The 27115-nt window shown below is 44.8% G+C and overlaps 1 protein-coding gene across 1 annotated transcript; it reads right to left on the bottom strand.

The window, feature by feature from the left end:
* Positions 1-1120: 1120 nt before the first annotated feature.
* LOC137353230 (pepsin A-like) lies at positions 1121-26863 on the bottom strand. Its single transcript, XM_068019308.1, has 9 exons — positions 26808-26863; positions 17356-17512; positions 14745-14862; positions 13095-13213; positions 10119-10318; positions 8024-8143; positions 5056-5200; positions 2574-2672; positions 1121-1270 (listed from the first exon to the last, which is right to left on the bottom strand). The coding sequence occupies exons 1-9, from the start codon at positions 26861-26863 to the stop codon at positions 1121-1123; spliced, it is 1164 nt and encodes a 387-aa protein (XP_067875409.1).
* Positions 26864-27115: the final 252 nt, after the last annotated feature.

Raw genomic sequence — 27115 nt, 5'->3', positions numbered from 1 at the left:
TGCATCCATTTTACGCCAGTAAGGAGGATGCAACAAGACCTAATTTCGGGGACCAATGTTCTGTGGCCCAAAGAGGCCTGAATAAATGTCTCACCCGATATCGGACCGGGCCATTTTTCAGTTGTCCCTGGTGACCCCTTAAAACAAGTAGCAAGCCCCATGTGTATGCAAATGAGGGTGAGGCAAGCACTGGCGGCTCACTCTGATTATTCAGATGATGCCCAAGTTTGTAACTGAAGTGGAGTGCAGCCGAAAACAGTAACAACAGACAAAATGTATGCAATTAAGTTTATTGTAATAAAGAAATAAAAGTTCCCCCAAAATACAGACAATACCTGGTGTACGCCAACAAGATGAAATCTCACTGCATGATCTTAGTAACGAACACAATGATGATAATTGCCATCCATTACAGGTTAGGCGGTAAACTGGCACAGCGGATCTCCCGCGTGCTATTTCTGAAAATCGGGCAGGTTCTTAAAAGACTGGTGATGCTGTATGCAAATTTACCACCCAAGTTGTGAAACTCAAGGCCATGAGTTCGCGTGTAGATCCTGTTCATAATGGACAGAGGAATTTCATACAAATACATTCATGTATTTTACGAATATCCACAAGTTTGGATTCACTACAAAGGCAGATACCTAAAATAGAGATGGCTTTTGGCTTTGGAATCGATCATTGCTCATACAATCTAATGCATATCGCAATTAAAGGCTCAATCCCAAAATTCAGGCAGGTCTTCATTCGGGTTGTCGACAACAGAAAGGAGAAAAAGAATCCGAATGTATCTATAATGCAGTTTATCACCCAAGGTTGACTTTACAAGATTATCCATTTAAAGCACATTTTGTTGAGCCATTTTGTTGAATTTGTAGGTCAGTATGGTAAGAGTTTATTCAGATTTAATTAAGAGATTTCAGCTCATTGACTTTATTCTCGAGGCGTTCCTTGCTGCATCTCATGCACAATCAGATGAGCTTGAGAACTCTTTAACCAGAGGCTCTCCTGGTTTTTATTTGAATTCCTGTTACCTTATGATTCAACCATCGCAGAAGAATAAGCAAAGACCTCAAAATGGGGTTAGAATGTGCTTTAAATGTAAGCTTGGGTGATTAAATTACACAGCTTTGGCAAAGCCCATTCGGTTGTTTCCTCTGTCAAAGATGGAATAGTACGGCCCAATGAAGACATCTCCCAGAATCCAGAGCTCTCCAGAAGAGGTTGGAAGATACATGCCCATAAATCCACTTATGCAACTACCCTGGCTCTGGAAGAAATGCAAAAGTGTGAGAGTTAGTTCCCTAGAACTATTTCATTGCCAATACTGATCCTTCTGTAAGTACAGTAATAAAAAATGTGATCACTCTGTTATGTTTAATTAGTCCTGGAAGTATTATTTGATTAACGATCTGAAAACACGTTACTCATGCCCTTGACTTTGCTTTGTCAGCTGTAAGTAACTCCAACAGTCAATTGACACCTGCTACCGTTCCAGGTTAAAAGAGAAACTAAAGCTTATCATTTGACAGCATACACATAGCTTGTCAAGAAATTGCAATGAGAATTTCTACAACATTAGAAAGGAAACCACTATGAAAATATTTCTCTCAGAACGCAAAGAATCGTCCAAAAGAAACAAAAGTGAGCAGAAAAGACTTGGCGAATCTTAAAGGATGAATTATGTTTAACAACTGATAGTAAAAAAAACTGGATAACAGGAACACATAGTGTCTGACTCAGGAATAATGTACTTAAATAAAATTGGCTGGAATTTCTATTTCATGGAGTGAACGCAACAGTGTAAGTAGTTTGGCCCACAGTCTCTCAGTCTGTCCACTGCTGTGCCACAAACACTATTCTACACTACACATTTACAGGTGTAGTTGAGACAACACTCAAGAAGTTTGACACTATCTGGGACAAAGCAGTTCATATGATTGACAGCCCACTCACCACCTTAAGCACCCATTCCCTTCACCACCAGCACACCGTAGCTGCAGTGTGTACCATCGGCAAGATTCGCTGTAGCATCTTGCCACATCTCCTTCAACAACGCCTTCCAAACCTGAGAACCCCCACCACATGGAAGGACGGGAGCAGCAGATGCATGGGAACACCATCGCCTCCAAGTTTCCCTCCCAGCCACATTCCATCCTAACTTGGACATACATTAGCATTCCTTCATCGTTGGTGAGTCAAAACCTTGGAACTCTTTTTCGAACAGCACTGTGGAAGTACCTCCACCACAGGCGCTGCAGCGGTTCAAGAAAGTGGCTCACCACCAACTTCTCAAAGTCAATTGAGGCTGGGCAATAAATGCTGGCCTTGTCAGTGACCCCCATATCCAAAGAATTAGTTAAAAAAAAGACCTTCCCTTGCACTATTAATTGATATGGAAAGTAATTTCACTAACTGTACAATTACTCAACCCTACCATTTTGTACATTTTTGTTAATTTTCTGCTTAACTTATTTGAAAGTTAACTGACAAGCAATCTTACTGGATACTGAAGTCAGAGAACATAGCAAACCATCCAAATTCAGCTTTATCAAATTGAAACAAAAACATACCTGGACTATGTATTCAGATGGAGTAAGGGGATAGTCAATTCCATTGATTGTGAAGACTACATCGGGCATGTTGGACAGATTGTTGCAGTTGACGGTGTACTGTAAAATAGATGAAGTATTTAACAATGATCGTGAGTAGAGTGTTCTCAGAGGAGCATTGCAGGAAATACTTGATAACTAGCAAAATCAACGACATAATTATTGGATGTGCAGTTGGTCACTCTTAAAAGTAGCTGTGGCTTACATTTCAGCACAAGTGCCCAGGTACTCCTGCAAGGAATCTGTGAGACTGATCCCTGTGGACTTCCCGAGATTGTGGGAGGTCCCCTGCAACCTAATAGTGTGCACCTTTACCACTAAGGGTTATTGATGGCACCAACCTGTCCCCAAAGGATGGAAAATTGGCTGTTAGTTGCTGGGCTTGTGGGGCAGGAGCTGCTGGAGCACCCCACCCCGCGCCCCTGTAAAGAAAGCTAAAATGCCTCCATTGGGGTGGGGGGGGGGGGCGGTGTGTCAAATTTTTAACAATAGGTTCTTTGGCCTTTCTTTGGGGTGCATTAATTGTATAGTAATTGAGTATTGAATTGCTCTGAGGTGGTGAGCATTAACTGGGGATTCACTTGTGCTCCTATTTATGGGAGCAGACTGAAACTGTGGTTGTTGGGTTTTGAGGTGCATGTTTATAATGTGCAACTCCATAAATAAAGCTTAGAAAGTGTATAAAGGAAAGGCTCCAGTTCTATCCTTCACCACCAGGCTTTCTAGAGTACAACAGGCAGGCTGTAACCCAGGTTACTAGGGAGCGACTCACATCCACCATTTAGCAGCCTGGTTTCTCCAGTTATCCTGGCATTGATGATCATTTGAGGGGCTGCATTTACTGGGCACACAGTAACTCCTGGCATTGTGAATCGCCATCTCCCTTCCCAATCCTATGTCAATGGTCTTGTTCAGAGTTGGTGGAAGCTCCACCCTTCACAAGGCCTCCGGAAATCCTTAATGCAAAGTCAGGACCAGTCTAATTTGTAGCCTTACTGGTGCACTTCCATCTGATTTACAGTGGGAGTGCAGTGGAAATTCTATGACATTTTGGGTTAGCAGGTTAAATTTATTCATTTTGATGAGTCTGAAACTGAAATTCTTTTGGACCTTGTAGCTATCTATGAAAGTTGGATACAAGGGCACCACTGTAAGTCTTTGAAGTTAATAGTTATGCTCAAGATGAGGGATGTTAGCACTGGGAAATGGGAAATTTTCAGGTACCTTTCAGCATCCAATCACTTCCAGGTCAGAGACAACAGATTTCGATACAGAATAAAGGTTCCTACTCTGCTACTCTGCCCCATGAAGGTGCCTGAGCCCTAATGTCAGAATAGGAGCCAATACTGCACCAGTGTGACCAAAAGCTGAACTGGAGTAGCCATATAAATACTGTGGCTACAAGAGCAGGTCAGAGGCTAGGAATCCTGCGGTGAGTAACTCACCTCCTGTCTCCCCAAAACCTGTCCACCATCTACAAGGCACAAGTCAGGAGCGTGATGGAATACTCTCCACCTGCTTGGATGGGTGCAGCTCGAACAACACTCAAGAAGCTCAACACCATCCAGGACAAAGCAGCCTGCTTGATTGGCACCCCATCCACAAACATTCACTCCCTCCACCACCGATGCACAGTGGCAGCAGTGTGTACCATCTACAAGATGCACTGCAGCAATGCACCAAGGCGCCTTAGACAGCACCTTCCAAACCCACGATCTCTACCAACTAGAAGGACAAGGGCAGCAGATGCATGGGAACACCACCACCTGCAAGATCCCCTCCAAGCCACACACCATCCTGACTTGGAACTATATCGCTGTTCCTTCATTGATGCTGGGTCAAAGTCCTGGAACTCCCTTCTTAACAGCACTGTGGGTGTACCTACACCCCATGGACTCCAGCGGTTCAAGATGGCAGCTCACCACCATCTTCTCAAGGGCAATTAGGGATGGGCAATAAATGCTGGCCTGGTCAGCAATGCCCATACCACATGAACAAATAAAAAAAACCAATATCCAGTGGCCTCTTAGAGTGAGATTACCAATTATTGATAAATTAGGGGCAGTATTAGTGCTGAGATCCCAAGCCCAGTAAGGAATTTGACTGAGACTGCCAAAACTCCTTTCACATAGGATCCTTACAGCAAACACAGGAGATATTTATCCCTTTAGTGTAGGCTGGATTCAAATCCAAATTTGAGAGGTGAAAGCCAGGAGGCTAATCCGTAGCATTACCCATTGCCCCCTTATTGTATCTTGTGCTTCTAAAGAGTGGTTTGTAATACAAGGTAATAACAGAAATTACAATAGACATTACTGATTGATGTGATTAGCTTTTAGAGTTTTTAGAAAAACAACCTCTTAAAGCATCAACTTATGAAAAGTATATCGATAGAAACTCCTTTGGTTCTTTACAAAATCTGATCTGTTCCATAGAAGCTTACCATGCCAGAATATCCTTCAGTTGCACCAATGTATTGCTGGATAGTGCTGATGGGTCCAGTGGGACCAGCTAAGAGAGAAGTACCAGTATCAACAATGGCCTGACAGCCCCCACTACAGGCCACAACACGCCCATTGATTGTCACTCTGAAAGAGGAAAAGGCAGTTACAGTTAATTGAACTCATTCACTCCCCAAACATCTCTGCCTCTCTACTTCTCTCGCCTCCTTTAATACAGTCCTTAAAATATACCTTATTGACCAAGCTTTTGGCCATCTATCCTAACTCCTTATAAGAACAAGAGGAGGCCTTATAGCCCTTTGAGACTGCTCCGTCATTCAATAAGATCATAACCTTAACTTAACCTTCCCGCACTATCCCATATTCTTAAATCCCTTAGTACCCAAAACTCTATTGATCTCTGTCTTGAATATACTCAACTGGCTGAGCATTTACAGCTCCTTGGGGTAAAGAATTCCAAAGATTCTCACCCCTTTGAGAGAAGAAATTTCTCCTCATCTCGGTCCAAAATGATGACCACTTCTTCTGAGACTTTGACCCCTAGTTCTATACTCTCCAGCCAGGAAAACATCCTCCCAGTATCTACCCTGCCAAACCCCTTAAAAATTTTATATGTTTCAACGCAATCACCTCTCATTCTTCAAAACCCTAGGAAGCATAAGTCCAGTTTACTCAAACTCTCCTCAGAGGGCCATCCTCTCTTATGTGGCTTGATACCAAATTTGGTGAGGTAAAGCTCCTGTAACGTGCCTTGGAATGTTTTACTACATTAAGGGTGCTATATAAATGAAGTCCCTGTGTTGTTAACCCTCAAACTAACGTATTTGCGAAAACACAAGCAGGGGTGAACCAAGGGGTTGAATCTAAATTTAAATATAATAGCAGGACCGGTCTCCTCAGACATCATTTACATTCCTGTGGGGTTCATTTCCAACTTTGTCGTCTGGGTTCTAACATAGCAGAAAGGACCACCAGCTGGCTGTAGAACATGCCTGATTTTTATTTTAGGATATTGCCGTGGCAATTTGCCCTGGTGAATCCATAGGCCTTGCACCAAAGTTCCAGGTTTCATTTTGTCATTGGAAGTGCTTTATTTTTCGATTCTGTTCACTATAATTTTTTTCTTAGCAACGAGTGTCTTAATCTAAATAGCTTGTAGAAACTGGAGTCACCTCTGCCAGTGTGTGGAGCTTTGCATGCAAGTGAGCGCATATTGGAACTTCAGGTGGGATGGATCACGGGGTTTATGTTCGCTCAATTTCAGGCGCTGCGGCTGACATTTTGCAGTGGTGTGTGCTCGAAAGCGGGAGGCCGATTCTGGCCCACAAATGGGCCTCATTAATATAAATTGGGTGCCGACATCCCGCAGGCAGCTTGTCCGATTTGAAAACATGAATTTTGGGTTGGTTGCCTCACTATGAATAGCCTGAAGGTGAGTGCTGGGAATGGTGGGAGGGATGTAGAGTGCGTTGGAGGAAAACCAATGTGGAGGGTGATGGGGGGAAGGAATCGGTGTACTGTTGAGTCAGAGGAGCAACCTTGCTCTTCCTGGGTCCACAGCGATGAATTGTTGATATTCTTTTCACTTACTTTTGGCTTACTTGGCCCGGCAACCACCAAGAATCCTGAATGGAACAGCTTGACTCCTGCTCAATTCCATGATATCACATCTCAGCGAGGGCGGCCTAAAACACGGGCAAGGCCCCTCACTTACATATACTAATCATAGGTCAGATGTCTTCCAGACATTCTATGGGCAAGGGATTTTGGTCCCTGAAATTGGCCTGTTGCACCCCTTTTACTTCTGTTAAAATGGGTGCAATGGGTCCAATTTGTACCCTCGCACAAATAATGAGCAGCTGATGCTATTTCTCGCTCATTAATTTGAATTGATTATTTTTACCAAATGGCAAATCATGCAGATTATTTTTTTAATTTATTTATTTAGAGATACAGTACTGAAACAGGCCCTTCGGCCCACCGAGTCTGTGCCGGCCATCAACCACCCATTTATACTAATCCTACACTAATCCCATATTCCTACCACATCCCCACATTCCCCTACCACCTACCTATACTAGGGGGAATTTACAATGGCCAATTTACCTATCAACCTGCAAGTATTTGGCTGTGGGAGGAAACCGGAGCACCCGGCGAAAACCCACGCAGACACAGGGAGAACTTGCAAACTCCACACAGGCAGTACCCAGAATCGAACCCGGGTCACTGGATATTAGATAATTGGCACATGATCCCCCAATTACGCTGAGTGTGTGCTCTTGTCCGTAATAAGTTTACTCTTCAATAGATTGCGCCTCTGTTGGCTCAGACTTGATTTAAGCCAAGCTCCAGCTGTGGCTTGGAAGCTATCTTTTAGTTAGCTGGTTGTCTGTGATTTTTCCTTAAACCTTGAAAGCCATTACAATGTAATTCAACATTATTTATTCTTTCATTGGATGTGGGCATCACTGGCCAGGCCAGCATTTTTTGTCCATTCCAAATTGCCCTTGACAACTGAATGACTTGCTAGGTCATTTCAGAGGGCAGTTAAGAGTCAACCACATTGCTGTGGGTCTGGAGTCACATGTAGGCCAGACCAGGTAAGGTTGGCAGATTTCCTTCTCTTAGTGGCATTAGTGAACCAGATGGGTTTTTATGACAATCAGTGATAGTTTTATGGCACCATTACTGAGACCAACTTTTAATTCCAGATTTTTATTTATTAATTGAATTTATATTCCACCAGTAGTTGTGGTGGGATTTGAACACCTATCCTCAGGATAAGCCTCTGGATTAGTAGTTCAGTGACCTTACCACTACACCACTGTCTCCCACAATTGCAATGCCATTGTATATAATATTCCCACATCAAGGACCTGACTTGCAAAGTTGAGTGCAATGTGATTGTTACTGAATGCATGCGAATTGCAAAGTGGGTCAGTCACTTACCTGTCCACGAGGATCTGCCAATAACTTTGCTGAGTGAGGGGTACCCAGTTAATTTGACCTGTGTAATGGTCGGGGTCAACTCCACCAAATACAACTTCACTTCCGGACTGACTGTTCTCTCTGTAAAGCAATTCAACGAGGACGTTAATTTCAGCAACCACCTGTCTGATATTGAAATGAGCATAAACTGAGCTTCAGAAATTCCTGATCAACAAGATGTTTTATCGGACTGGCACAATATGGCATCATTAACCACTGAAAATCAGGCCAAAGTCAATATTTTGCTAAATTAAAAAAAAATAACTGCTTGATCCTCATTGTTCTGGCAGGAAAACATAGTTCTTTGCATAATCCCACAAACAGATTATAATTATCCAATTTCCCATCCAAGATCTATAAACCAATTTAAAAAATCTAAAGAAGTTGAATTTGTCCAATAGGATCCAGTTGGATGTGCTTGAAGATGAAGAGGTCACCTGACATGCGGGGCTGAATTTTGTTCAGCTCCTGACGTCGGGCTCCAAAGTGGGTTGGACAGAGTCCGACACGGGGATTGCCAGGCCCCGATCTTCCTGGCGGCAGCGAGGCTCCACGTCGGCAGCTCCATGGCAGCCCCTCCGCCACTTGGTGACAGGACCCAACTTTAAATGTTTAAACGCATTAAATATTTGCATGCATTAAAACCTAACCCGCAGCAATCTCACCAGCAGTTCCCGGATTTTCCGTGCGACGAGCAGCACTCATGCGCCTTCACCTTCCTGTCTAGGGAAAGCTGGCACCACCGAGGTGGGGAAGGGGCCAAACCCAGCATTATTAGTGTAGTGGGGGAGGGAAAGGGGGTGAACTTTGCACTTTGTGCAGTTGGGAGGAGAAGGATCAACTCTGAAATGTTAGTGTAGTGGGGAATGGGGCAAACATTTATTCAGTCTGGTGGGGGGGTGGGGGGGGGACGGAAACGAGGGGCAACTCTGCATTCTCTGAGCAGGGCTGGTCAGCCTTTAAAAATGACGCCTGCTCGGAGACAGCTGACGCCGTTCGTGGCGAGACCGAGACTGCCCCATCACATGATTGGGAGGAGTGGGGCGGGGGGGGGGGGGGCAACCGCTCTGCATATTCTAATGAGCTGCAGGGCTTAAGATTGTGGTGGCCTGGCAGTGCCTGGCCGTGTGTGCCGGCCGCCATTTTTTTGCAGCAGGAAAACAAAATCTCTCCCGAGAACGGCTAATTTAGGTCAGGGGTCTGCAAACTTTTTTTTAAACCTGAAAAGCTATTTTTTTTAAAAAAAAAATGCCAAAAATAAAAAGTGTTGGGAGCCGCAAGACAAAAATTCAGCATTTCTAAATCAACGACTTGACCAATTGTCAAGAGCCTCTGGTAGCATGCATAATTTGCTATATATACTAAATAAAGCATGTATTGAATTGATGTCTCAATAGAAAAAAAATCAAAATTAAAAAAGACCTTAACTCTGAATTATCACATTTTTTTAACTTGTTTTACGATTGTGCAGTCAGTAAGGTCATCATTAAAACAAACTATAACTTAAGATGTGTAACATTAAGACAATTTTTTCAGCTAATGATTCGCGTGATACAAACAGCATCTAATAACACATTCCGAATAATTTGTCGTCCCAGCTATATTTGTAATGATAAAACCTATTCCTCGAACCAAAGGCGTTGTCTATAATCATGGTGTAGCTATACCATGAGAACAAGTTTATTTCAAGCACGATGATGCTTTTTATTAAAATAATCATTTGAAACTGTAAAAGTACAGGATCATGATTCGCCTTTTATCCCCACAGTAAAAACCTGACTTGTACTTTTCTTGACTTTTTTTAGGCTTTTCTCATGTTAATGCAATCCGACGGGAAACGACTGGGAGCCGCAAATGTGAAAGAGCTGCATGAGGTTCCGGAACCACAGTTTGCAGACCCCTGATCTAGGTGACTGGACAAACACATAGAAGGGCAAGAAAAGACCATTGGACCGATCGGGTTTAAAGAAAGAAGGTTCTGTGGTGGCCTTAAGTAAATACTCTATTTTATGAGGGAGCAACGGAGGTGCAGACACATGAAGGTAAGAAAACTTACCTGGTCAGGTAAAAAGCAAACAGATCCTGCTGCACCAGGTTTTCAGACATCATGTTATCAAACACAGGTGTGACGCCTGATGATGCAATCTTGGGATAGGCCAATCCGAGAATCCCATCAAATGGAGCATAGCTGAATGTGTTCCCAGGTTCAGTCTCACTTAACCCAAATTCCTGGTTTGTGACAGCTATGTTGGAAACCTAGACAAAACAGGAATTACGATACTGCGAGTCATGAACAAACGAGTTACCGTATTGTTATAAAGACAGAAAATGCTGGAAAGGGTCACTGGCCTGAAACGTTGAGCCAGATTTTGTTCTCATCCCAATGGCGGGTTTTGTGGCAGGTGTTGGGGGGGCGGGGGTGGTGCTGAAGAATTGGGACAGAATTGCCCACCATGGAACCCAACGCTGGGAATCCCAGTTCCGATTCCCCTGGGGGCAGGATAGGCCAATGATAATCTTCCTGCCCAGAGCCCAGAGGCCAGATAAGGGCCTCTTTCCTCCACTGTTGGAATCTTACCAGCAGCAGGGAGGGGCCTCCGCCACACGGGGAGGACGCCTTGGAAAACAAGGTGCCCTTCCTGCGGCCCTGGGGGTGCAGGGGGCGGTCCCCTTCATGGGATATTTATGGCCCAAGGAAGACCCCCACCAGGAACCCCCCCCTCTCCCCGGACCGAACACCCACACCCCCTTTGCCGGGGGCTTCACCTACCTCTTCCCTGGGGTTCCCGTTGGGGCCTGGGTGCGAGGCCTCTGCAGTACTGGCAGCGGCCATCACTCCCGGTGGCACTGCCGATACTGCTAGGCTGCCGGCCCTGTGATTGGCCGGCAGCTGTCGGGGGCGGGATCCCCATCCCGTTTAAATCTTTAAACTTTGACTCCAAAAGAGGGGGGGGAGGGGGGTGGCAGGCGGGGGTTGAAAAATGCAGAGGCAGGGTTTGCCCCCTCTTTTCATCCCAGTGCCCAGAGCCCCACCTCCTGCATAAAATCCAGAGCATTAACTGTGCTTCTCTCGCCACAGATACTGCCAGACCTGGTGAGCATTTCCAGCATTTTCTGCTTTTTATTTCAGATTTCCAGCATCTGTGGTATTTTGCTGTTAGAGTCATAGAGCCATAACGGCACAGGAGGAGACCATTTGGCCCATCAAGTCCATGCTAGCTCTCTGCAGAGCAATCCAATCAATTCCATTCCCCGGCTCTAACCCCGTACCTCTGTGAGTTTATTTCCCTCATGCGCCTATCCAATTTCCTTTTAGTTTAGGCAGGCATCAAGATCAGTGCAGGCTTGGAGGGCCGAATGGCTGTACTGTTCTTTGTTCTTTGTCTACGCCTCCACCACCCCAGTACCCATATTGTTATCCAGGTCACACATTGCTTTAACTTAATGAATACCTCGATTATAGGTAAATCAAACACAATGGAATGTTTGTTGTGCGTTCGGCTGATACTTTCCAAATAACAAAATTCAGTTTTGACTGGGCAGCATCTTTTATTGATGTAGGAGCTGTCACTCCGCAGCTGTTTCTGAGCACCTCTAACCTCACGGGATCCTGGTGTATCATTGGCTGTGGCATCCCTGACCTCGTCAAAGGTCAGTGAACAGTGCACGTGGACCCCGTCTGGGTCCAAGTTTGTGACCCAGATCCCTGCAGATTTTAGAATGTTTTAAAAATTGCTGATAACATCCCCCAACCATATTGAAATCCTCCTTATCGGCTTTGGAGTCCACTGCCTTCATTAGCTTTGTATCACTGGCTATTTCAGAAATATTGAGAAGGATAGGCCAATGATTTTTAGCTCTTTGTTCTAGGACATATTATTGTTGAACTATAAGGAATTGTCATTCTACCTGACCTTAGTGTAAAAAAATGAGATAATAAGAACACTACGTTCTTAAGCATCCTTGATTGAAATAATGAATGTGTGGAATTCTATCCATTGTTATGGATCTGCAAATTAGCCTCAAAAATATGAATCCTGTTGCTATATGAGCATGCTGAAGCCCTTCACCCAAAACAATAACAACTTGCATTCATATAGCGCCTTTAATGTAGTAAAAAGTCCCAAGGTGCTTCACAGGACCATTATCAGACAAGATATGACATTGAGCCACATAAGGAGATATTAAGACAGCTGACCAAAAGCTTGGTCAAAAAGGGTGTAAAGGGGCAGGAACTCACTGCGCACAAGGGTGGTGGAAGCGGAGACACTCAATGACTTTGATGGCCACTTGAAGGTAAAAAAAACTTGCAGGTCTACGGGGATCGAGCAGGGGAGTGGGACTGACTGAATTGCTCCATGGAGAGCTGGCATGGACTCGATGGGCCAAATGGCCTCCTTCTATGCTGTAAATGACTCTATGACTCTATCTTAAATGAGGAGAGAGAGGTAGAGAGGAGGATAGGTTTAGGGAGGGAATTCTAGAGCTTCCGGCCTAGACAGCTGAAGGCACGGCAATGGTGAGATGAAGGAAAATAGGGATGCGTGAGAGGCCTCTAACATTACTGTTTCATCTTTATGTTGTTTCTGGTTCCCAGATATGGGAAAGAATCACACTTTAATCTTGGAAAAGGCTGGAGTCAGTCTGGTTTATTACAGCACCATGCTTTATACTGTAGAACCTGGTTCAAATGGTTCTTGTGTTACATATAACATGACTCCCCAGTGCAGCTGTGAATGTGGCCCCCTACTGGAACACTTACACATAACAACTAGTTCCCAGCTAATTAGTTCCTAACACTTTACAGATAGTATAACAATATATACATATAACAATTACAAAGCTCTCTATTGGCTTGTTGCACCTTGATAACATCCCATCAACCGACACTCTAAGCCTGCATTTGAACACATGTATTGGATCTGATGGGAAAAGCAATAACAATTCAGAGAACTCTCACTTAAGTGGACAAATTAAGAATTTTAACATTATTTTGTCATACCATTGTTAGTAAAAGTTACATTATACTTACAGTGACTGTGTCATAGCCCAGGATCCCAGTCATACTGCCTGAACCGTACTGAATGGAGAGTGGTTGGTTTGTTGCCCTATAAGTTGAGGACCGGCTTGGTGAAAATTTCTTGTGGTTTGCTGCAAAATTAGTATAGGTTTCATAAAACTCATTTTAATGGCTTGGTTTTATTCATTTTCACGTTATACATTAAATATCCTAAAGTGTGTGATCACATGTAGTGTTGAGAATATGATGTTCACTTTATTTCTTTTAAGTATTAGGAAAGAGTAATGTGAATAATGTAACCAGATAGAATCCTTGGCATAATGTGATTGCTCCCCACTTATACAATGGAACAAAACTGGTGCTGGTGTGTGCTGTTGCTGCTGGCAAATGAGCCACTTTACATATCTGGCAACTAGCATTGTTAACAAGTGCTCACAGGGTCAAGTATAACACGGGTTAGATGCAGAGGAAAGCTACCAACAATGGGCCTTTGCTGTAATGAACCATTGTAACATTTTTCATTTCTTGCAACAGCCTTCTCTGTGTGAGATTGCCAGTTGCTGTCACACTAGGGCAGAGTTGTCCTTTGGGTCCATGATCACTAGGAACTAGTTTAGACTACCCAAGTTGATTTCATATAGGACACCTTTGTCCCATCAGTGTGAAAAGAAAAAAAAAGACATGCATTTACATTGCATCTTTCACAACCTCAGGACACCCCGAAGTGCTTTACAGCCAATGAAGTACTTTTGAAGTGTATTTCCTGTTGTAATGTGGGAAACATGGTAGGCAATTTGCACACTGCAAGATCCCACAAACAGCAATGTGATAACGACCAGTTAATCTGCTTTAGTGATGTTAATTCAGAGCTAAATATTGGCCAGGACACTGGGAAGATCTCTCCTGTTCTTCTTCAAAATAATACCATGGGATCTTTTGTGTCCATCTGAGAGGACCTCGGTTTAACATCTCATCCAGAAAACAGCACCTCCAACAGTGCAGCACTCTCTCAGCCTAGATGCTTCTGCTCAAGTCTCTGGAGTGGGATCTGAACCCTCAATCTCCAGAGTATGGCTGACCCATTGTGGGCTGGAGTCAAACCCAATTCTCTAAGTGAAAGGCCAATACATCATATAGTACCAGAGCACACTTTTGGAGCATTAGTTTCCTTCCTTTGTAGCTGGACCCTGCAGTAATATGATTCAATTCCATTCTCCAATTATCTCAAAAGCTCCATCAAGCATAAATCACAACCATCAGTTGGTTGAATGGTTTTAATTTACAGCACTGATGATTACTACAAAGAGAAAAGGTTTGACCTGGTTGGTTTTAGATTTGATAAATTGAACCAACTTTTAGGAGTAAAGTTCACTGTACATTGTACTGTCCATGTCAAAAATTGTGGGTTTCTTCAAGTCAAAACTTTGAACAAACCAAGCACCAGGCTTCAAACTCCAACAAATAGATTTTTATATGCGTTGAATTTTCAGATGGTCTGTACCCATCAAATATTTTTCTACCCTTAACCCTCCTAACCACCTTTAGTAAGTTTATGCATCCTTTAATTGTGTCCTTGGGACACTTTCCCATTCAATGCCCTGATCACACACAATGTGAGAAAATGCTAATCGGATCTTGGGAAGTTGGTTTACATATACTTACTGCATGATTGGCTGGAACAGTAAACTGATGGAACCCAAAGATTGGATGAGCCAGTATCAAAGATGACAGTGAAAGACTGTGGCGGGGTTCCGATGCTGATTGTTCCATAATAAGACATCTGTCAGAATATTTTGCAGATGAAACAAGGTAAGTTACAATTTATGAAGAGTTGCTGCACTAAATTTCAGTATATATAGAAACACTGAGGAGATTTTCCTGTTCCTGTGTTCAGGTGTATTTATTGGACTGTCTAGGTGCAGGTCATAGAAGCAAATTAGATTGGAAGGACTGTATAGGGTTTGTCTGGTTTTCCTGAGCATGCGGCACCTGGCAATCTGTACACCCAGTCACAGAAACAGAAAGTTCAGTATGATTGAGGACGGAGGGTGTTTTGGTCCCCTGGCCGTTGTTACAAGCACAGCAATAGTTAACACGTATGCACCAACAATGCCCATCTCCCTGGCACTACTGTCAACCTCAGGCTGTTGCTGTCTTGCGTGACTGCCGGCCCGCCACCAAATTTGGCAAAACCAAAGCCATCTTCTTTGATTCAAGCTGGGACACCTGACCAGATCCTTCAATCTTCTCAGCTGTCCACCAAGCCGAACTAGGCGCTGTACAACTTTGTGTTGTGCTCAACTTTGACTTGACGTTCTTATCCCATATGGTCATCACCAAGACAGCTCATGCTACTCACTTCACCTTACCTCTCTCTCTCATAGGTACAAAATCCCTAATCCATGCCTTCATCACCTGGAGTATCGAATTCTCAAATGCATCCACTCTCTAATCTTCACAAGCTTTGGTTAGTTCAGAGCTTTGCAACTGAGCCTTCCTGAGTGCTCATCACCTCTGTCCTTATCACGACTATCCTGCCTGCCAGCTGGTTGGCTTCCTCATCCTTGTTTTCAAATCAATTCAGTCCCACTCCACTATATCTGAGTGATCGTCAGCAAATATATAATCCCGGACCACAGACTTCACACCTCAAGGGAGTGGAGAACAAGCAATACTTCAGAATTAAAACTGGTAGTGGGGGGGGTTATCTCTCTGCAATTGATGGAGCAGTTAAAATGAAGTGGCAGCATTTGCCACTCTGCTCCTGCCAATCTCTAGTGGTTTGCACATGACGCACACGGGAGTTCAATAGTATTTTAACCTCTCCTGAGTGGAGGGTCTACCCTGGCTGCCTCAACAGGTAAAGCTGTCGGGACGTCAGCTGTCATCCCAGCTGTAAGATGCTTGCCACACCACTTCCCTCCCATACTTAGCTTGCTAGCAGGCGGGCATTGGGCCTCCTGATCTTCACCCTGATGCCCCCCCTCCCACTGCCCCCACCCCTCCTCCGCCACCAGCCAGCTGCCGCTTACCACCAAACGAGTACCGGAGGTTAAAATCCGCCTGGCCCCTGATTCCAACATCCCAGGCGGAACTGCCATCTGTCCCCACAGGTTTCCTGACGAGAGTTCAAATCAGCCCTAAAGGCAATTCTTTCGGTCACTTTGCTGCAGTTCTTTGAGATTTTCACCACAAACTGTTTCACCTCACTACCCTTCCCCTCCGCCCACCCCCACAAGAGCACCTAAAAGCCTAGCTCTTCCACTGCAATCTTTTATTTTTTATTTTTTTTGATTTAGAGATACAGCACTGAAACAGGCCCTTCAGCCCACCGAGTCTGTGCCGACCATCAACCACCCATTTATATTAATCCTACACTAATTCCATATTCCTACCACATCCTCACCTGTCCCTATATTCCCCTACCACCTATCTATACTAGGGGCAATTTATAATGGCCAATTTACCTACAAGTCTTTGGCATGTGGGAGGAAACCGGAGCACCCGGAGGAAACCCATGCAGGCACAGGGAGAACTTGCAAACTCCACACAGGCAGTACCCAGAATTGAACCCGGGTCGCTGGAGCTGTGAGGCTGCAGTGTTAACCACTGTGCCACTGTGCTTAATCTTTGCTGTTTCTCCCCCATCTAAATTATTCATAGATGTTCTTCGACATCGGGGGTGTCATATCAATGCAAACGGGTATAGCTGCATTGAGTTTTCATTTCTAGAGAAAAATATACAGATCTAGATTACTCACCTTGTAGAAACCTTCCAGCAGAAATTCAAAGCTTTTTACCAACTTTTCTTATTTAGAATTCTTACAATGCTAAATATGATTTTTCATTATATTCATGCAATATTTTATCCATCAAGTCACATAACCTAGGCTTTGTGGTCCTGGAGAATTACTCGATACTAAAACTTGCCTTGACTATCACATAATGGAGGGATAATTTTAACCTCGGCCGATGGTGTGAAATGGGTAAAGTTGAATCAGCCACGCCATTGTAAACCTGTCTCGATTTTAACTTCCATTGACTTCAGTGGAAGCAAAAATCAGAAGAGGGGTAGAACAGGTATTCAATCTGATATTACCTGATTTGCGCCAAAAGTAAGAATTACCCCCAAGCTCCCAAAAACAATGCAAAGCCATGGAGGTCCTTCGAGCTTCCTTCGATCTTGACTCCCACTGGGATTGGTAAAGCTTCCCCTAAATTTCCTCCTGAATTTGTTCCTTTTGCCTCAGCAAAAGTGACCAAGATTACTTACGTCTAAGTAGTTGATAAGTGGCTCGGTTGAAGCCAGGGTGTTGAAGGGCCCTGCATATTTGGTATATGGATTGTATGGGTGATTATTCAGAAATTCCCCAAGTAATCCACGTTCTTCAAGAGCCTGGCGGGCAGATTTACCTTTCCTCAGGGAAATTCTGTGAACATAAACAGGATACACAGTAGGGGATGAATCAACATTGTGAACGACACGTCCAACTCTTTTAACTAAACTGCAGAATACAGATGAGCATTGTAATGACGGTTAAAAATACCAGTTACAAAAGAGCCTACTTTAAAACAGCAATTTCTTACTTGTTAATTGAACTTCGTACGTAAAGAAGAAAGAAAAGGAGTTTGGCCGTGATGTTAGCTCAGGGACAGATTGGTGTATTGGGCTGGAGGAATCCAGGCAGAGAGTGGCTAATTTACATGCCTAGGCTGAGAGAGATTTAAACTCCAGGGCCTCATTTACATATTCAGGGCCAAATCCTGTTCCCCTCCCAACTTTGGGTTTCATGGTGGTTGGGTGGGGGGTGGGGGGGGGGTGGCGGCTAGAGAATTGGAGCGGCAATGGCCACCACGGAACCCCATGCCAGGATTGCTGGTTCCAATCTTACCTGGGGTGGCAAAGCTCTGTGGTGGCACCTCCGCCATTCTGCAACAAGATCCTATTTCAAATATGGTACCTTTTTGCATCCATTTCAATGCAGAGAAGGGGTCAACTCTGCATTGTGTGTAATAATGTGGGGGGAATGGGGCAATTCCGCATTATTTATGGATGGGGACGGGGGCAACTCTGCATTTGGATACACTGTTTGCCGCTTTTCAAGATGGCGCCAGCACCTGCTCCTGCATCAGGTGACATTGTTCCCGGCGTTGCCAATCCCACTCCCGCCACATGATTGGGGGGTGCGGCCACCGTCATCATGGTCCGCGGCCGCGTGGGTTACGTGCGGGATGGCCACCATGTCCCGCCCTCATCACTGCTCCCGGTGGCAGGACTGCAAAATCCAGCCCTCGGATTCGGACTGCCACTCAAATCCGATAGGGAATCACTTCCTGGTTAACAGGCAGCTGCGGGAATTCGGGAGGCAGGAGGCTGTTGCCAGGGACCCACAGGAAAGGTTCCTGACAGTCAAGTAAGCAGTGAGGGTGGGTGAGGCGAGGTGGTTGGGGGCTAGTGTGGTCCAATGGTGGTCACAACCGGGGAGTAGGGGTCAAGGACGCTGAGGGCAGGGGAGGGTTGGTTTCTTTGTGAGGCTCAGAATAGCAATCCTGCTTCTGGGTCAAGTGGATACTTGACACTTAAAAAGTAAAAACTTACCTTAATGGGCCTCGGTGAGTATGACTATGTCAGGCTGTTACTTGACTAGTCTGTGGGACAGCTCTCCCAACTTCGGCACAAGTCCCCAGATGTTAGTAAGGAGGACTTTGCAGGGTCTACAGGGCTGGGTTTGCCATGGTCGTTTCCGGTGCCTAGGTCGATGCCGGGTGGTCCGTCCGGTTTCATTCCTTATTGACTTTGTAGCAGTTTGATACAACCGAGTGGCTTGGAGTCGGCCATTCAGTCCCTCAAGCCTGCCCCGCCATTCAATAGATCATGGCTGATCTGTCCCAGGCCGCAACTCTTCCTTCGGGCCTGCTCCACATAACCTTCGACTCCCCGAGATTTCAAAAAATCTATCTACCTCCTCCTTAAATACATTTAGTGATCTAGCTTCCACAACTCTATGAGGTAGAGAATTCCAGAGATTCACCACCCTCTGAGAGAAGAAATTCCTTTGCATCTCAGTTTTAGATGTGTGACCCCTTATTCTGTAACTATGTCCCCTAGTTCGAGACTCCCCCACCAGTGGAAACATATTCTCAACATCTAAAATAAAAGCAAAATACTGCAGATGCTGGAAATCTGAAATAAAAACAAGAAATGCTGGAAATACTCAGCAGGTCTGGCAGCATCTGTAGAGAGAGAAGTAGAGTTAACATTTCAGGTCAGTGACCCTTCACCCTGACCTACCTGTGACTCCAGACCCACAACAATGTGTTTGACTCTTACATGCCCTCTGAAATGGCCTAGCAAGACACTCAGTTGTATCTAACTGCTACAAAGTCAATAAAAAAGAATGAAACTGGATGGACCACCCGGCATTGACCTAGGCACCGGATATGACAATGGCAAACCCAGCCCCGGCAAAGTCATCCTTACTAACATCTGGGGTCTTGTGCCAAAGTTGGGAGAGCTGTCCCACAGACTAGTCAGCAACAGCCTGACATAGTCATACTCATGGAATCACACCTCCCAGACACTGCCATCACCATCCCCAGGTATGTCCTGTCCCACTGGCAGGACAGACCTAGCAGAGGTGGCGGCACAGTGGTGTATAGTCAGGAGGGAGTTGCCCTGGGAGTCCTCAACATTTACTCTGGACCCCATGAAGTCTCATGGCATCAGGTCAAACATGGGCAAGGCAACCTCCTGCTCATTACCACCTACTGCCCTCCCTCAGCTGATGAATCAGTACTCTTCCATGTTGAACAGCACTTGGAGGAAGCACTGAGGGTGGCAAGGGTGCAGAATGTACTCTAGCTGGGGGACTTCAAAGTCCATCACCAAGAGTGGCTCGGTAGCATCACTGCTGGCCGAGTCCTAAAGGACATAGCTGCTAGACTGGGCATGCGGCAGGTGGTGAGGGAACCAACAAGAGGGAAAAACTTACTTGACCTTGTCATCACCAATCTGTCCATGACAGTATTGGTAGGAGTGACCACCGCACAGTCCTTGTGGAGATGAATTTTCGCCCTCACATTGAGGATACCCTCCATCGTGTTGTGTGGCACTACCACTGCTAAATGGGATAGATTTCGAACAGATCTAGCAATACAAAACTGGGCATCCATGAGGCACTGTGGGCCATCAGCAGCAGCAGAATTGTACTCAACTACAATCTGTAACCTCATGGCCCGGCATATCCCCCACTCTACCATTACCATCAAGCCAGGAGACCAACCCTGGTTCAATGAAGAGTGCAGGAGCCAGGAGCAGCACCAGGCATACCTCAAAATGAGGTGTCAATCTGGTGAAACTACAACATAGGACTATCTGCATGCCAAACTGCAAAAGCAGCATGCGCTAGACAGAGCTAAGTGATCCCATAGCCAAGCGATCAGATCGAAGTTCTGCAGTCCTGCCACATCCAGCCATGAATGGTGGTGGACAATTAAACAACTAACTGGAGGAGGTGGCTCCACAAATATCCCCATCCTCAATGATGGGGGAGCCCAGCACATCATAGAGTCATAGATTTATACAGCACAGAAACAGGCCCTTTGGCCCATCGTGTCTGTGCCGGCCATCAAGCACCCAACTATTCTAATTCCATTTTCCAGCACTTGGCCCATGGCCTTGTATGCTATGGCATTTCAAGTGCTCATCTAAATACTTCTTAAATGTTGTGAGGGTTCCTGCCTCTACCACCTCTTCAGGCAGTGCGTTCCAGATTCCAACCACCCTTTGGGTGAAAAGATTTTTCCTCAAATCCCCTCTAAACCTCCTGCACCGTACCTTAAATCTATGCCCCCTGGTTATTGACCCCTCTGCTAAGGGAAAAATGTTTCTTCCTATCTACCCTATCAATGCCCCTCATAATTTTGTATACCTCAATCACGTCTCGCCTCAGCCTTCTCTGCTCTAAGGAAAACAACCCCAGCCTTTTCAGTCTCTCTTCATAGCTGAAATGCTCCAGCCCAGGCAACATCCTGGTGAATCTCCTCTGCACCCTCTCCAGTGCAATCACATCCTTCCTATAGTGTGGTGCTGAAGCATTTGCCACAATCTTCAGCCAGAAGTGCCGAGTGGATGATCCATCTCGGCCTCCTCCTGAAGTCCCCAGCATCACAAAAGCCAGACTTCAGCAATTCGATTCACTCCACATGATATCAAGAAACGACTGAAGGGACTGGATACTGCAAAAGCTATGGGCCCTGACAATATTCCAGCAATAGTACTGACGACCTGTGCTCCAGAACTTGCTGCGCCCCTAGCCAAGCTGTTCCAGTACAGCTACAACACTGGCATCTACCTTGCAATGTGGAAAATTGCCCAGGTATGTCCTGTACACAAAAAGCAGGACAAGTCCAACCCGGCCAATTACCGCCCCATCAGTCTGCTCTCAATCATCAGTAAAGTGATGGAAGGTGCCATCAACAGTGCCATCAAACGGCACTTGCTTAGCAATAACCTGCTCAGTGATGCTCAGTTTGGATTCCACCAGGGCCACTCAACTCCTGACCTCATTACAGCCTTGGTTCAAACAAGGACAAAAGAGCTGAACTCAAGAGGTGAGGTGAGAGTGACTGCCCTTGACATCAAGGCAGCATTTGACTGAGCATGGCATCAAGGAGCCCTAGCAAAACTGAGGTCAATGGGAATCAGGGGGAAAACTGTACGCTGGTTGGAGTCATACCTAGCGCAAAGGAAGATGGTTGTGGGTGTTGGAGGTCAATCATCTGAGCTCCAGGACATCACTGCAGGAGTTCCTCAGGATAGTGTCCTAGGCCCAACCATCTTCAGCTGCTTCATCAATGAGCTTCCTTCAGTCATAAGGTCAGAAGTGGGGATGTTCGCTGATGATTGCACAATGTTCAGCACCATTTGTGACTCCTCAGATACTGAACCGGTCTGTGTAGAAATGCAGCAAGACTTGGACAATATCCAGACTTGGGCTGACAAGTGGCAAGTAACATTCGTGTCACACAAGTGCCAGGCAATGACTATCTCCAACAAGAGAGAATCTAACGTTCTCCCCTTGACATTCAATGACATTACCATTGCTGAATTCCCCACTATCAACATTCTAGGGGCTACCATTGACCAGAAACTGAACTGGAGTAGCCATATAAATACCATGGTTACAAGAGCAGGTCAGAGGCTAGGAATCCTGTGGGGAGTAACTCACCTCCTGACTCCCCAAAGCCTGACCACAATCTACAAGGCACAAGTCAGGAGTGTGATGGAATACTCTCCACTTGCCTGGATGGGTGCAGCTCCAACAACACTCAAGAAGCTCAACAGCATCCAGGACAATGCAGCCCGCTTGATTGACACCCCATCTACAAACATTCATTCCCTCCACCACCGATGCACAGTGGCAGCAGTGTGTACCATCTACAAGATGCACTGCAGTAACGCACCAAGGCTCCTTAGACAGCACTTTCCAAACCCGCGACCTCTACCAACTAGAAGGACAAGGGCAGCAAATGGATGGGAACACCACCACCTGCAAGTTCCCCTCCAAGCCACACACCATCCTGACTTGGAACTATATCGCCGTTCCTTCACTTGCTGAGTCAAAATCCTGGAACTCCCTTCCTAACAGCACTGTGGGTGTACCTACCTCACATAGACTGCAGTGGTTCAAGAAGGCAGCTCACCACCGCCTTCTTAAGAGCAATTAGGGATGGGAAATAAATGCTGGCCTGGCCAATGACGCCCACATCCCATGAATGAATTAAAAAAAAAGATTATTTGTGTCCTCATCACAACATGCCTTTCCACCTGTTTTTGTAGGGGGCAGTTAAGAGTCAACCCCATTGCTGTGGGTCTGGAGTCACATGTCGGCCAGACTGGGTAAGGACAGCAGAATTCCATCCCTAAAGGACATAAGACTTGACTAATGGCTGCCTTGATTGTTTAACTGTTGAGCAGTTAGCAGGCCAAAATGAACTGAGTGCTTTCATTGTTTTGGCCATTATCTGAAACTCACACCTTGACATGAGATGTAGCCAGCACGCCTACTATAGTAATAAAAACAAGAAATACTGGAAATACTCTGCAGGTCTGGCAGCATCTGTGGAGAGAGAAGCAGAGTTAACGTTTCAGTGACCCTTCTTCGAAACTATAGTTTCTACTTGCGTTGTTCTGACTAATCTCAACATAAGCTAATCACATGGAAATCTCAGGCAAGTGGTGGAAGGATGTGCACTGTAAACTACAATAATATCTGTTCACACGTGAAAAGACGCACATCAGAAAGTTATGCTAGCCTCTTGGTCGAAACGCAAATACCACCCCACTCACCTTCTGATTAGCCAGCTGCTTTTGCAGTGCTGCTCACTTATTGGCAACTGCACCTGTCAATCAAGATCAGTAACCCTAGTCCGTCACAGACCTGAAATTTTAACTTAATTTCTCTCTCCACAGATCTGCCCTGCAGATTAATTTTCTGTTTTTATTTCAGCATCCACGGTATTTTGCTTTTAATGTGTGCAGGCATTTTGATTCATTATTCCCTTCGCTGCAGGATCTGGCAGGTACGTTTTGGGACATTTGAAAAGCTTTTGGAGGGAGACTTTCAAAGTGGGAGCTAGATTTAATCTATTGATTTTTTGCTAATTGTCTGGGAGGGCGTTCGAGACAGAGAGAGATTTTAAAATCTGATCTTGATCGATTTTTTTTTGTTGCAACTTGAGCGTGAGAGATTTGAAAATTTGAACTTCATGGTATCATAGCTATTACAGAAACATGGCTTAAGGAGGGACGGGAATGGCAGCTCAACGTTCCTGGTTACAGGGTTTTCAGATGTGATAGGGAGGGGGGTTAGAAAGGAGGGGAAGTGGCAATTTTGGTCAAGGAAACTATTACAGCTGTGAGGAGGGATGATATGTTGGAAGGTTCAACAAATGAGGCCATATGGATTGAGCTAAGGAACAAAAAAGGGGCAATCAAACTGCTGGGAGTGTACTATAGACCCCCAAACATTCAGAGGGAGATAGAAGAGCAGATATTTAGGCAAATCTCTGAGAAATGCAAGAACAATAGGGCAGTAGGCGATTTTAGTTATCCCAATAATAACTGGGATAGTTTTAGTGTGAAAGGAATTGAGGGAGCAGAATTCTGGAATGCATTCAGGAGAACTGTCTGTAGCAAGTCCAAGAGGAGAGGGCGCAGTTTTAGACTTAGTTTTAGGAAATGAAGATGGGCAGGAGGAAGGAGTGGCAGTGGGAGAGCATTTTGGTGGTAGTGATCATAATTCAGTCAGTTTTAACATAACTATGGAAAAGGACAGAGATAGAACAGGAGTTCGAGTTCTCAATTGGGGCAAGGTCAATTTTACTAAACTGAGGAGTGATTTAGTGAAAGTGAACTGGAAACAGCTACTTGAAGGTAAATTAGTGTCAGAACAGTGGGAGGTATTCAAAGGGGAGATTCAAGGCATTCAGGGTAAACATGTTCCCACAAAGAAAAAGGGTGAGGCGGCCAAATCTAGACCCCTATGGATGTCAAGGAGCTTACAGGGTAAGATAGGCAGAAAAGGAAAGCTTATGTCCGACACTGAGAACTCAATACTACAGAAAGCCGAGAGGAGTATAGAAAGCTGAGGGGTGAAATCAAAAGGGAAATTAGGAAAGCAAAGCGAGGGCATGAAAGAATATATTGGCAAGGAAAATCAAGGTGAACCCAAAGATGTTATATCAATACATTAAGAGTAAGAGGATAACTAGGGAGAGAGTAGGGCCCATAAAAGACCAGAAAGGTAACCTATGTCTAGGAGCGGAAGATATTGGTGTGGTTCTTAATGAATACTTTGCGTCTGTCTTCACAAAAGAGGGGGATGTTGCAGATATTGTAGTTAAGGAGGAAGAATGTGAAGTATTGGATGTGATAAACATAGGGAGAGAGGAAGTATTAATGGGATTAGCATCCTTGAAAGTTGATAAATCACCAAGGGCAGATGAAATGTATCCTAGGCTGTTAAAAGAAGCAAGAGAGGAAATAGCAGAGGGTCTGACCATCATTTTCCAGTCCTCACTAGATACAGGTGTGGTGCTGGAGGATTGGAGAATTGCTAACGTTATCCCTCTGTTTAAAAAAGGAGTGAAGGATAGACTGAATAATTACAGGCCAGTCAGTCTAACCTCAGTAGTGGGAAAAATATTGGAATCTATTCTGAGAGGCAGGATAAACTGTTACTTAGAAAGGCACAGGTTAATCAAGGATAGTCATCATGGATTTGTTAAGGGAAGATCTTGTTTGACCAACTTGATGGAATTTTTTGAAGAAGTAACAAGGAGGATAGATGAGGGTAGTGCAGTTGATGTGGTCTACGTGGATGTTAGCAAGGCTTTTGACAAGGTCCCACATGGCAGACTGGTTAAAAAAATATAATCCCATGGGATCCAGGGAAATGCAGCAAGGTGGATACAAAATTGGCTCAGTGGCAGGAAACAAAGGGTAATTGCTGACAGGTGTTCTAGCGACTGGATGGCTGTTTACAGTGGCGTTCCGCAGGGCTCAGTACTGGGTCCCCTGATTTTTGTGGTGTATAGTAACGATTTGGACGTAAATGTAGGGGGCATGGTCAAGAAGTCTGTGGATGACACAAAGATTGGCCGTGTGGTAGATAGCGAGGAGGATAGCTGTAGGCTGCAGGAAGATATTGATGGTCTGGTCAGATGGGCAGAAAAGTGGCAAATGGAATTCAACTTGGAAAAGTGTAAGGTGATGCATTTGGGGAGGTCAAACAAGGCAAAGGAATACACGATTAATTGGAAAATACTGAGAAGTGTAGAGGAAGTGAGGGACCTTGGAGTGAATGCCCACAGATCCCTGAAGGTAGCAGGACAGGTCAATAATGTGGTTAAGAAGGCGTATGGAATCCTTTCCTTTATTAGCCGAGGTATAAAATACAAGAGCAGGGAGGTTATGCTGGAACTGTATAACTCATTGGTTAGGCCACAACCTGAGTACTGTGTGCAGTTCTGGTCACCTCATTACAGAAAGGATGTAATTGCACTAGAGAGGGTACAGAGGAGATTTACGAGGATGTTGCCAGGACTGGAAAAATGCAACTATGAGGGAAGATTGGGTCAGCTGGGGTTGTTCTCCTTGGAACAGAGAAGGCTGAGGGGAGATCTGATTGAAATGTACAAAATTTTGAGGTGCCTGGATAGAGTGGAGATGAAGGATCTATTCACCTTAGCAGAGAGGTCAGTGACAAGGAGGCATAGATTTAAAGTGATTGGTAGAAAAATTAGAGGAGAGATGAGGAAAAACTTTTTCACCCAGATGGTGGTGATGGTCTGGAACTCACTGCCTGAAAGGGTAGTTAAGGCAGAGACCCTCAACTCATTCAAAATGAGTCTGGATATGCACTTCAAGTGCCATAATCTGCAGGACCACGGACCAAATGCTGGAAAGTGGGATTGGAATAAGTGGATCGTTTTTCGGCTGGCACAGACACGATGGGCTGAGTGGCCTCTTTCTGTGCCTTAAACGTTCTATGATTTCTATGATCCGGATGGGAAAATATTTCATATGCAAATATTTAAAAGGAAGGAGAACCGAAAGCTATCTCGTACTGATCCTGTTTGATAGAAAATGCAGGACAAAGAAACAATACCAACGGATGGAAATTGAGAAACATAGATCCAGATAAAATAATAATTTCCTACCTGATTAAACACTCAGAGAGCTGAAAGCAGGTGAGGGCAATGACCAGCCACTTCATCTTGTCTGGCTCTTCTCAAGATGTTTGTGAAGTTTGTGACTGGTCTGCCCATTTTTATACTGATCAGAGCCAACCCTATTCCATTGTCCAAAGAGTCAAATAATGTCAATTGCTAAAAATATCACTTTGTTATTGTCATAACTAAGTCCTTATGGAAGGGCAGACTCAGGCTACGTGTTATTTGATAATTATCAGCTGATAACTTTTGACAATCAGACATTTTAAATGTCAAGCTTAAAGAGTAAGGACTTA

The sequence above is a fragment of the Heterodontus francisci genome, chromosome 40 (assembly GCF_036365525.1).
Source record: "Heterodontus francisci isolate sHetFra1 chromosome 40, sHetFra1.hap1, whole genome shotgun sequence".
NCBI lineage: Eukaryota > Metazoa > Chordata > Chondrichthyes > Heterodontiformes > Heterodontidae > Heterodontus > Heterodontus francisci.
Note: the sequence above shows the minus strand (reverse complement) of the source record. Positions and strands in the feature narration are given on the sequence as shown.